General features: G+C 39.4%; 1 protein-coding gene across 1 annotated transcript in view; it reads right to left on the reverse strand.

The window, feature by feature from the left end:
• TP53BP1 (tumor protein p53 binding protein 1) overlaps positions 1-12625 on the reverse strand; it is a 95200-nt gene that overhangs the window by 19770 nt on the left and 62805 nt on the right. The window contains 3 exon segments of the mRNA XM_025883854.2: positions 2561-3044; positions 6299-6391; positions 8904-8961. Of these exon segments, the coding sequence (XP_025739639.1) occupies positions 2561-3044; positions 6299-6391; positions 8904-8961 (635 nt within the window).

Consider the following 12625-nt stretch of genomic DNA (forward strand, 5'->3'; position numbering starts at 1 on the left):
CTGAGTGGTCAGAGTACTGGTCTGTCACACCTCCATCATCAGGGTGCCCTTGTATCTGAGCCACAACTGCCTGGACCTCCTGCCTGCACACACAGAGAGCCAGGCCCTGGATCACAGGGGTCCTAAAGGTTTCAGGGATACATCAACACTCCTTGTAGTCAGAATTCTCAAGACCTCCTGCACTCTTCCACTACAACAGCCAGACAGATGATCACTTCAACAGAGACACTTAAATAAACATGTCTGACAGAGTAAGAAAAGGAAAGGAGGCAGATAAAAAGAAAGCTATGCTTACTCTCTTCAGTCTTCTGAAAAGAGGTCTCTGTAAAGATAAATAACTTGAGGATCTTATCTTTATTGAAGGAAGATAACAAAATGAAAACAAAACCAAACTTTCTCTTCATTAAAAGCCTGGCTCCGGGCGCACCCGAAACAGAAGTAAAATTTTAAGGGATGTCAAAGGTAGGCTGCCCATGCCTTTCTCCAGCACCAGCCTGAGTCCTACCCAGAATGCAGTGGATACGAAAACAATGGCACTTGGAAAATCTCCACAGAGCCTTCCTCATTTTCCAACATTCTTCAAAAGAGAGCACAGCAATGCCATTTTCTGTTACTGTACCCACCCCATCTATAATTTTTTATTATAGTATAATATACAGAAAATTTACCACTGTAACCATTTGTAAGCATACAGTTTGTGACATTAAGTACATTCACATTGTTGTGCAAACATCACCATATCCACCTCCAGAACTTCTCATCTTTCCCAAATGAAACTGTACCTATTCACCACCTAGATTTTTCTAGCATCTTTCTTAGCAGGAGCAATTAGCTCTTAAATATGTTATTTCACTCTGTATGACACAAGAGCAGTACAGTATCAGCAGTGGTACTGTTAACAGCAGTATTTAAAATCATAATAATCAATAGGTACCAGTGGTAACCAACATATATTGAGCATTCACTATGTGCCAAGCATAGAGCTAAGGGCTTTACATGCTTTATCTCATTTAATCCTCATAATATCCCAGATGGAAGTGGTCTAACTCCAAAGCCTAGGCCTAACCACTCTGGCTCACTGGCTCCTGCTATCATCATAATGAAACAGAAGTAGAGATTATTTCCCTATTTTACAGAGAAAGAAAGGAAGATATAACATAGTGGCTCCAACAAGATTGCTATCTTTAGGATCAAGTTTAATTCTTTTTATAAAGGCAGAGAAACCAAATTATTATGTGGCAGAATATAAACACTTTAAGGGTAAAAATAGGTGCAAAATAGGATCTACTATAACCCCTATATTCAAAAAGCTATGCTATTTTTAATCTGTACAAACTGATAAAGTCTTAGGTCTCATAGACTGTGTTACCTTAAAAGGCTAATATTATCAACATAATTTCTGGAGTTCCTGGAGAAGCACGGATAAACAGAACAAGACTACACAGGCCATGATTAATAAATAGAAAAGCAACATAGCATAATGAAAAGAATACCGATTCTGAAGTCAGATATGCTGAGTTCAAATTCCAGTTCTGCCACCTACTGATGGCAAAATCTTGGGCAAGTTACTTAACCTCTCTTCAGCTCGGTTTCTTTACCTGTGAAATGGGAATAATAATACCAACCTCATGGGTTGTCTTGAGCACAATGCTGATACACTTTACGTGTTCAATAAAGAGGAATTATATTATTTAATTTTTATAAAACAAACAATTTGGACAATTAGAACAAGAGGCACATCACTAATGAAGCTTTCCTAGGCAGATTCCAAGTGAAGGTAGTCCACCAGAGCAACTGAAAAGGCAATTTAACCACTATTAGTAACTTCCAAATTTTCCCAGCCAAGGAACCCAACTGCCACCTGATGAAATTTTATGAACTTCCTCTTATTTGTTAACATGGATACTTCTACCACCACTTCTTACCCACTCAATTTTTACCACTACGCACTTCCCTACTCTATTCCCAAGAACCTGTTGCTCCTCCAGCCTTACTTCCACCAGCCCCAATGCTTTTCCTCCCGTTACGTCGAGCTGTACCCTTTCTGCAGTCCTAGTCACCTGAGGACTTCCCCCTTCCTCTCTCTATTCTTCTTACTGTTCTGTTTCTATTACTGTGGTACACGATCCTTCATGCTTCTCCATCCCTTCTCCTCTGCTTCATACTCTCTCAAGTTCCTGGGAACCTTGGTGAAATAAACTTGAGAGGGAAGCAATCAGCTCTGACGCTTATAAGGGAGGATGAAAAATGGCGGCACAAAAGATTAAAGGCAGGAGATTATAGGGCCCAGACTGCACTCCTGGCTTTCTTGTCCAGCAAAGACCTAGTTGACAAACTCCAACACTATTTCATTTTCCCTAAAAGACTATCTATTGGCTACAGCTACCCATAATTTTCACTACCCTATCTCTATCCTGGAAAAATTGTTTTTTGTTTTTAATGACTGGTCTGTACAAAACTCTTAAGAATTATCATTAGGTACAAGTACCACAATTTAAATTCTCCAGGAATCCATAAAGTCAAGAACAGGGCCCCTGAGATACCCTATACGTTCTCTCACCTGGCTGTGAAGCGACTCTGTATCATCCCCAGGAGCACTGACTGGTTTTTCACCACTCCCCCTCTCAGTCTGAACTGTGGCATCTTGTTTTCCAGAATTCTGGTCCACCGTACTGGTCCCCTGTTCACACACATTCTTTACAGTCTGGGTTGCTGCTGAAACAGTTTCTGGGACCCACAGAGAACGCTCTATGGTCTGGATTCCTATGTTATTTTGGCTGGGCCTTTCAACCAAGGCATTACTAGGTTTTTCCTGATTGGTATTCCTGCCTTCTTTCTGGCCTTCTAGCACATCTGTCTCCATTGCTTCCCCTTGAGGACTGGATGGCCCCTGTGTGGCCACCTGCTGGGAGATAGGAGAAGGAGGGTCTTTGATAGGACAACTGGGCTTCATAGAATGTTGACTCTTCCTGGTCCTTTGTTCACCTTCCAATTTTCCCTTTTCTTCTTCACCTTGAGTACTTGGAAAACTGAGCGAGTTTCCCCTAAAAATCAACCACAGAAAGAAACCATGTCAAGTAAGCAAGTGTGAGTGTCTGTGTACTGGCAAGAGGAACCACAATTTGACAATTTGAGAAATGTGGAGAAGGGAGAAAATAAGGACTAAGCATATCACCTTACAAAGTTCTTCAACATAATTTCACTTTTTTAAAAAGATTTATTTGTTTCCTTTAGAGAGAGCAAGCGTGCGGTGGGGAGGGGCAAAGGGAGAGGGTGAAAGTCTCAAGCGGACTCCATGCTGAGCCTGACTTTGGACAGGATCTCACCACCCTGAGATCACAACCTAAGCTGAAACCAAGAGTGAGACGCTCAACCAACTGCACCACCCAGGCGCCCCAACATAACTTCACTCTTGAAAACATAATGGTACATAGGACTATCCCACCATAAGAATAAAACAGTTATAAAATTTCTTCCCATCATTAGTTATGAACTCTGAAATCTGACACAGGGAAATAAGGTAAACAAAAAGATGTAAAGCCATTACTGAAGTCACAGTCAATGAAGGCAGTTTAGAGATCTACTGCAAAAAAGCTTAATTAGGTCAAGATGTCTTATTTGGTTTTTATTGGTTCTAACATTCTTCAAATGACTCCTAGGCACTTTTCATTACCTCCTACCCCAACCAATAATTTTAGGAAAAGAAACAATCTATACAGGATAGAGTTATAGGTGAGATCTAGCTTCGATAGCTACACTGGTATATCTTACAACTAACAATTCAGAATGACTTGGTTCCTTAAAGACAGTTCCCAAGATAAAGCTTACTTCTTTTCATTAGTGTTCCCATTTGGCTATCAGTGATTTATTCACTAATCCCACAAGCATTTGATTAATGTCTCCTACAAACTAGATACCATGAAGCTCTGAGGTGCCTACGGGCTTTCTTAGATGTCCTTAACCAGAATAAAAAGGCCCAGATTAACTCCAAGTGAGGTTACATAGAAACTTGACATTCACGTCTTATTCATCTCACTTCAAATACCTAACACAGAGCTTATTATACAGTAAGTGCTTAATAAATGTACTATGGACAAAAGAATTAATGTTCTCTCCACTGAGAGATTAACTGCAAAAATCTACTCTCAGATTAAGTAAACTATTTGTATAAGCAGCAAATTCATGTAGAAAATGCCTATAAACTTTTAACTTTTTGGTAAATTACATATTCAGTGAGTCAGAACACTACAAACAAAACAAGAAACTAATGCATTTTAGGCTACATTTAAATGTACAGTAGCCAGAATAAAGATAAAAGGAATCCATTCTGAACTGACCATGGTACGACCATATCTGGATCTGTTTCAGTTTGGAGTATCATAGTTTATAAGGCATAAACTGAGATACACCTAGAAGAGAACAGCCAGGATGATCAAGGATCTAGAAACCATATCATATGTTGCTGAACGTATTTGGCCAGAGAAGGACGGAACTAGTCACTGAGAAAGAGAAAGCTGTCTCTGATCTGGAAGAAGCTCCCACCCCTTAAGAGCTGAGCTGACAAATGTAGGCAGAAAAAAGGAAACATGAAGAGCTCTTTCAGAAATGCCCTGCTCTGAATCTTGAAACAGAAAGAGAAAAGGAGAAGTTTCTGAGATGTCTATCTTGTTGAACTCAGCTTACCAAACCAGGAGATTAAAGAAAGGTTTAGAACAGAGGCCTAGCCAAAGAGAGCCCAGTAAAAATTTGGTGGTCGTAGGGGCGCCTGGGTGGCTCAGTCGTTAAGCGTCTGCTTTCGGCTCAGGTCATGATCCCGGGGTCCTGGGATCAAGTCCCACATCAGGATCCCTGCTCCGCGGGAGACCTGCTTCTCCCTCTCCCGCTCCCCCTGCTTGTGTTCCCTCTCTCACTGTGTCTCTCTCTGTCAGATAAATAAAATCTTTAAAAAAAAAAAAAAAATTTGGTGGTCATAGCTTGTGTCCTGTCAGGAACCTCAAATGAATAAGGATATATAACACAATAAAGAAAAGATAAGAATAATACCACCAGGAGGCAGATGAGTAAAACCTACCTCTGATGAGGTTGCAAGTGACCATATATATAAATTACTTAGCACAAGGGCTAGGTACACAGCAGATGTTCAACCTAGTACTAGTTGCATAAAACAAAGCAACTACGAAGACTCAATTCATCTTTTCTATGACCTGAATACTCATGTTTGAATCTTTCAGGCAGCTAACATATCAATAGCTAACAACAATGAAAAGTCAAAAGCTAGAAGGAACAGGACTTGATTAGCTATTTGAAGAATTCAATTACCACTGTTTGCCACCCTTAAAGAAGCCTTCCACATTTTACAGGAGCTGTTTATTTAGGGTAGAACTTCTGAATAGAGGGATGCCTGGGTGGCTCAGTCAGTTAAGCGTCTGCCTTTGGCTCAGGTCATGATCTCCGGGGAAGAAGCCTGCTTCTCCCTCTGCCTGCTGCTCCCCCTTGTGAGAATGTGACCTGGGCTATTTGATTCTCAAGAACACCAACAAGCTCACATCTAATAATCAGAATGTTAATAAAAGCACTGACATGTTTCCTCTCAATATTTATGTCAATAAAAAAACATTAAAATTATGCTGAAATAACTTTAGGAATATACCCGCTAACAAAACATTATCAAAGTCTCTAATTACAAAATCCCTGAACACCACCTAATAATGAAAATACAAGCTTATTTCCATTTCCATTACTTATTTCCCTATACTAAATATAAGAATTTTATGTCCCAAACAAGATAGAGAAAAAAAAAACTTTGTAACTCAGAAATTTTTTTGTTTCAGAGCTGTTCTAAGAGATTATGGAGTAAAGAAATCATGGGCAAATCTTAATTCCATCAAGTATGACAAACTTTAATTTAGGGTGAACATCTGTTTTGCCCTATGGGAAACTAAGGAAAAATTAAGTCTTGTTAAAAGCAAACATTTCCAAAACTAAGAAAAAAGGTATAACCTTAAAAATATAGAATGATAGATTTCTTTAGAATTATATACTTTCATAAATTTATGAAGACTGAATCATTTCAAATTGATAGAACAAGCAAATCAAGACAAAAATCTGTACCTATAAAATATTAAATAAAATTTCTCATAACATCTCATTTATAAATCCATCTAGAATATGTCACAGTCCCTCAGATAAAAATATAAGCTCAAGTTCACAAAATGGTAGCAACGTACATTCTAGATTTTGGTACCAACCATTCTGCAAATCAATACAACTCAAAAGAGGCTATGAAAATAATGCTCACCTGATGGGCGCAGAGGGAGGATCCTGACTTTGAACCTCATCATCTTGTTGGGCTTCACAAACACAGCTAAACACAGACACGGTCTTCGGAGGACTGAGATAATAAATTAAAGCAATATATTGTGTTAGTTTTGAAAGAAAAAGTACCTCTGGAAATAATCCTTTTTAGGCACAAAGGGAATAAAATCCTTGCTCTGCATCCCAAACCACCTTATACCAAAATATCCTTCATACTTGTTTCAACTCAGCACAATTAAAAACTCTCAAGGAAGATTCACAGAAAATAAGATGGACAGAGGACTATATCAAATACCATAAAGATGCAATCAGCCAATTCCAAACTTCAGTACTCTATAGTACAAACAACTCAGTTTCTTCAACAAATAAATTGCTAGGAACAAAAGGGGGGATGGGGGTAAGGAGATCCCTATAGATTAAAAGAAATTTTAACTTAAGAGACATAATCAGATTTGATGAGATAAACCACATCAAATTTTAACTTAAGAGACATAATGTGTGGACCTTGTTTGGATCTTGATTCAACCAAAGTGGAAAAAAAAAAAAACCTTTTATGAGGCAATCAGAGAAATCTGAACACTGAATTATTTTTTTTCAACATTGAATATTTGATGACATTAAGGAATCTCTCCCAATTTTAAAAGTATGATCATAGCACTGTGGTCAAGTTCAAAATAAAAATCCTTATCCTTTAGAAATAACATTGAGATACTTATGGATAAAATGAGATAATGCTGGAATTAGCTTCAAAATAATCCAGTGGGGGAGAGTGTGCTGGAAGTATTTATAAATGAATCAAGACTGACAATGAGTTCGTAATTTCTGACACTGGGTGATGAATACATAGTGGTGCATTAAACTATTCTTTCTACTTTTGTATATACTTGAAACCTTCAATAATGAAATGTTTGAGAGAAAAAGAAGATAATGGCAAGTAATCTGAACAGAGCCCAGTTACAGATGACACTTTAAAACAGTGGCATTGGGGCACCTGGGTGGCTCAGTCATTAAGCATCTGCCTTCGGCTCAGGTCATGATCCCAGAGTCCTGGGATCGAGCCCCACATTGGGCTCCTTGCTCAGCCAGGAGCCTGCTTCTCCCTCCCCACTTCCCCGCTTGTGTTCCCTCTCTAGCTGTCGATCTCTCTCTGTCAAATAAATAAATAAGATCTTTAAAAAAAAAAAAAACTTTAAAACAGTGGTATTGCTTCACGTGAATGCAAAAGAAGCAATGGTCATTGAAAATATTCAAGCACAGCTTACTTTAAATGATTTCTTATGGTGAACCCAACTGTAAAGTGAATAGTCAAAGATTTTTAAAATCTCGACTCTCATATACACAATTTACTTAAGAGCAATACCAATGAATTTCATCTCATTCCCTGAACCCCAAACCAACCCTCCACCCTCGAGTTTTACCCTCATTTTTCATCCCTGCATTTGGCACAAAAGGTTCAACAGCACATTATTTCCCCTTAATGTGCACATGTACAGACTAATAACAAGTTATGTCTGGTATACAATGATGTTAAATCCAAAGAGATCAAGTATATACTCCATTTTCTTCATCTTATAAGAAGACACAACATTAAACAGTCTTTAACAGAGAGTAAGGACCCTAAACTGCTTATCTCTCAGATTAAATATGCAAGAGCCCAGAGAATAACTCATCTCTCTAAAACAGAACTGAGTACAGATCAAAGGATTTACACATTGGTCAGAAACTTGCAACTGAGGGTCAAATTTAGTCCACAGACATGTTTTATTTGACCCAAAAAGTAAGAAACTTTACTTTTAAAAATCCAGCTTTCCCTTTAAAAATGTAAAGGTCTGGCAACAGTAATTTGCATTCTTGTGTGGTAATAACCAGCTGGAGTTGAACAGGAGCACATGTTCAAATGGGACGCACGTTCAGCCGGCCAACATCCTTAATACTCTGTGCTCTGGCACTTGGCCTGCTTTACTTATTTACTGTACTTGCCAAGCCCGATTTAAGAATCCTCACCTATATTTCACTAGTGGCTGCTGCTAGTATGTTCATGCTGGATGACTCATGCCATAAGCCAATGAAACAATTCTACTCTCACAGCCACCAGATGGCAAAGCTTACCACAAGAACCTCAGGATGGGGTCAAACTAATCCTCAAAGCATTACAGCATTCATGACAAAGCAAAAATAACAGTTCAACACAGTAGTTAACTTGGCAGGCAGAAGAGAAAATGGCCTGAGGTTGCGGTGGAGTCAGGAATCTTTGAAGGAACAAGGTCTAAGGCTATCTCTTGTTAAACCGTTTATTACCTTACCAAGAGCAGCAATAATCTGTCTCATCAACAGAAAAAGAAAAAAGGGCACTCCCACATGAACAAAAGGGAAAAAGAGAAACACCTTTAAATATCTTAGTTCTAAGTACAGTAAAAGCTTTATTAGACTGAAAGTATTAGTAAGACAGCCTACATTAGATTCAACACATGGCTAAATCCTTTATGCTGGAGTTTAAGTTTTCTCCTCTATTGATAAATCATCTTCTCCTTATTACGAGAGTGGCTTTGTATATCAAACTCCTCTAAATAGCAACCAGCTCTGGTTACCTGGCAACAGCCTCAGCAACAGCAGTAGATCCATTTTTTCTTTCGCCAGTTGCAGGCTCTGAATAAAAACAAAAGCAAGGACAGAAAGGAAAGAGAAACAGAATTCAGTTAGTACCACACCTAAAAACCTGCTCTACTAATAACTGCAACAAGTAACAAAAAGAAGTAAGAATAGGTGAACACAAAGATTTCTTATCATTTAATGGTACAAGTTTTTCTCACTTGCACCAAATCAATTTTCTTTCAAACTTCCTACAGAAGACAGTGTCTAGAAATACAATATAATGAATTACTAAACAGTAACATGTAAAAATGAAAATTAAACTCCTGAATCAATTCCTCTTATCATACAAGATGTATAAAGTTTACATAAGAATATACAAAACACAAAGAAAGAACTCTAATAAAAAATTATGCAAAAAAGTCTGAAATTGAGGCACAAAATTTTATTTTTTTGATGCACAAATTTTAAATAGTGTGCAGTTTTTTAAGAGAACCCACACACAGTACTCAAGTTCTTCCCAAGTGCCTTTGGGACAGATACTCAAAAAACAAAAAACACATTTTCAAGAAAGAATCTCCAGCAAAGAATTAAGGGTGATACTGAAAAGAATCCCTTATTCTCAAAGGAATGTCACTAATGCCAAAGGATTAAAATGTGTTCATGTACAATTTATTCCAGCCTTAGAGAAAGTAAGTATTTTTAAACATTTCTAAAGCATTTATGACCTGACATAATCTAAAGAAGGTAGCAGTTAAACTTTAGCGTTAGAGCCGGGCTCTGAAACAGACACCTAGCTCAGGCCCTGGCTCCAGCATTTAGTTGTCCAACCTGAGAATAAACTCCAACTTCTGAGTCAGTTTCCTCATCTATAAGACAGAGATAAAACAGAACCAACCTCACAGATTTGTTGTGAGGATGAAATGAGTAAAAGTGTGAGTATAGTGCCTGCCCGATACAATGCTCCTGGTATCAAGAAAGGTAGTAATATCATCCAGAAAGTTAGCTCTATTTAAGGTCTTCCCAGTTGTAATTTCAAATCTAAAGATTCAATCTTTAAAAAAAAGCGGGGGGGGGGGGGAGCAGGGAGGGAAGGCCTGCCTGGCTCAGTTAGTAGAGCACGTGACTCTTGATCTTGGGGTTGTGGGTTCAAGCCCCATGTTGAATGGAGAAATTACTTAAGAATAAAATCATTAAAAAATAGGGGTGCCTGGGTGGCTCAGTTGGTTTAAGTGGCTGCCTTCGGCTCAGGTCATGACCCCACGGTCCTGGGATAGAGCCCCGCATCGGGCTCCTTGCTCAGCAGAGAGCCTGCTTCTCCCTCTCCCTCCGCCTGCCTGCCGCTCCCCCTGCTTGTGCTCTGTGTCAAAATAAAAAAAAAATCATTCGAAAATAAATATAAATAAAGATTCAAGGCTACTACATACTCTCTTGATAGGCTGTACTTGATACCAGATATAATAAAAATGGAAACATAATACTTTAATTTCAACTGAATAGTAAGATTCAAATTAATAAGCACTGAAAAGCAGAATAGCACTGTAATTTGGACCCAGATTTCTGGTTCTTGAAACTACTTTGTTGTTGTTTATTTTTTAATTTTTTTTAAAGATTTTATTTATTTATTTGACAGAGACACAGTGAGAGAGGGAACACAAGTAGGGGGAGCGGGAGAGGAGGAAACAGGCTTCCCCGCCGAGCAGGGAGCCCGATGCGGGGCTCGATCCCAGGACCCCAGGATCATGACCTGAGCCGAAGGCAGATGCTTAACGACTGAGCCACCCAGGCACCCCTTTTAATTTTTAAAGAAGATTTATAGATTTGAGGGGGGGAGAGAGCAAGCATGTGTGCACAAAGTGTGGGTGGGTAGGGGCAAAGGGAGAGGGAGAGAGAGAATCTCCAGCAGACTCCCCGCTGAGCATAGCTCAATATGGAGCTCAATGCCACGACCCTGAGACCATGATCTAAGCTGAAACCAAGAGTTGGGACGCTTAACCAACTGAACCACCAAGGAGCCCTGTTTTCATTTTTTTTTTTTTATAGTTTACTTTTTTTAGAAATCTCTATGTGGGGCTCGAACCCACAACCAAAGCAGGGCACGAACTTAGGACCCGACATCAAGAGTCACATGCTCTTCCAACTGAACCAGCCAGGCACCCCTGGTTCTTAAAACTACTTTGAATTCAGGCTATTCCATTTACTAGGTGTTTGACTCTAGGAAAGGTGCTCAGTCTTCCTATGCCTCAGTTTCCTCAACAGGTTTGTTGTGAGATTTACTGAGATGTACATGTAAAATGCCTGGCGTATCGTAAAAACTCGAAGTATATTAGCTAGAATTTCTTTTCTTTGGTCTCCAGAGAATGAGAGGCCCTTCTTATTCAAGTCCACGCATTCTACCCATAGTTTTTGAAAGCTTCCTCTCCCAATGCCCTCAGGGTTTTGATCCAACTATTTCCCTTATTCCCTCATTTTTAACCCATCTCTCTTCTGGAGACTTTGTTCCAGTCTATAAATCTCCTTAGGCCCCTATGCTTAGGCATAAAAATGAAAAAAATCTCCTCCAATCCTGAATTTCTAACTTGGCATATTTTTTCTTCCTTCCTCATATAAACTTCTCAAAAGTAGAATACATTTGCTACCTCTTCTCCCCATCAATCCTAAATTACCTTTAGTGTAGCGCCCACCCAAAGCACCGTACTGTAAGAGTTCTTGCTAGAGTCACCAGATGGATCCTAATTGCCAAATCCAACATACATTTTCAGATATACCTTATCAGACCTACACTTTGGTGTCTCACAATGTTATCTTCTTGTTAATTCTCCTCCCCATAGACTTCCATCTTCATACTCTCCTAGTCTTCTTCGCTGAATGTTCCTTTACAGTCTTTTATAAGACTTCTTCCCGTTCTAACTCCATTAAATAGCATTTACAAACTACTTAGTGGAAAAATTATAAACTTTTGTGTCAGACAGATCTGATTCAAACTCTAGGACTACCTCTTGGCAGTTATTGTGATCTTGGCGGAGTGCCTGGGTGGCACAGTTGGTGAAAGCGTCAAGACTCTTGGTTTCAGCTCAGGTCATGATCTCAGGGTCATGATCTCAGGGTCCTGAGATGGAGCCACGTGTCAGGCTCCGTGCTCAGCACAGAGTCTACTTAAGACTCTCTCTCCCTCTCCCCTTCCCTCCTCCCCACCCTCTAAAATAAATATTTTTTTAAAAATTATTGGGGCACCTGGGTGGCTCAGTCATTTCAGAATCTGACTTCAGCTCAGGTCATGATCTCAGGGTCCTGGGGTCAAGCCCCGTGTCGGGCTCCACGCCCAGCAGGGAGTCTGCTTGTCCCTCTACCTCTGTGACCCCCACCCTGGCTCATGCTGTTTCTCTCAAATAAATAAAATCTTAAAAAAAAAAATTATTATGACCTTAGGTATATAACTGGAAGAGCTCTCTTTGTGTCTAGAAATAAGAATATCTACTTAGAGTGCTATCATGAAAACTAAATTCAGATGTAGATTCGTTTTGGGTTTTTCTCCCCCGTCCCTCTTACCTCCAAATTCAACTGGTCCCAAGGTTCTCTCTGTTCTACTATTTACCTCTCAGATTCATCCCCTCATCTCCAACCCCATTACTAATGACCCTATTTCCTGGTTAAACAAAGACTGAGTTTCCCAGGCAGGCGAACAGGAAATAGGCAAGGCAAGGTAAGGAACAATGCACAA

This window comes from Callorhinus ursinus, unplaced genomic scaffold (genome assembly GCF_003265705.2).
Source record: "Callorhinus ursinus isolate GAN/ISIS: 27379988/994484 unplaced genomic scaffold, GSC_fseal_2.0 scaffold25, whole genome shotgun sequence".
Taxonomy (NCBI): domain Eukaryota; kingdom Metazoa; phylum Chordata; class Mammalia; order Carnivora; family Otariidae; genus Callorhinus; species Callorhinus ursinus.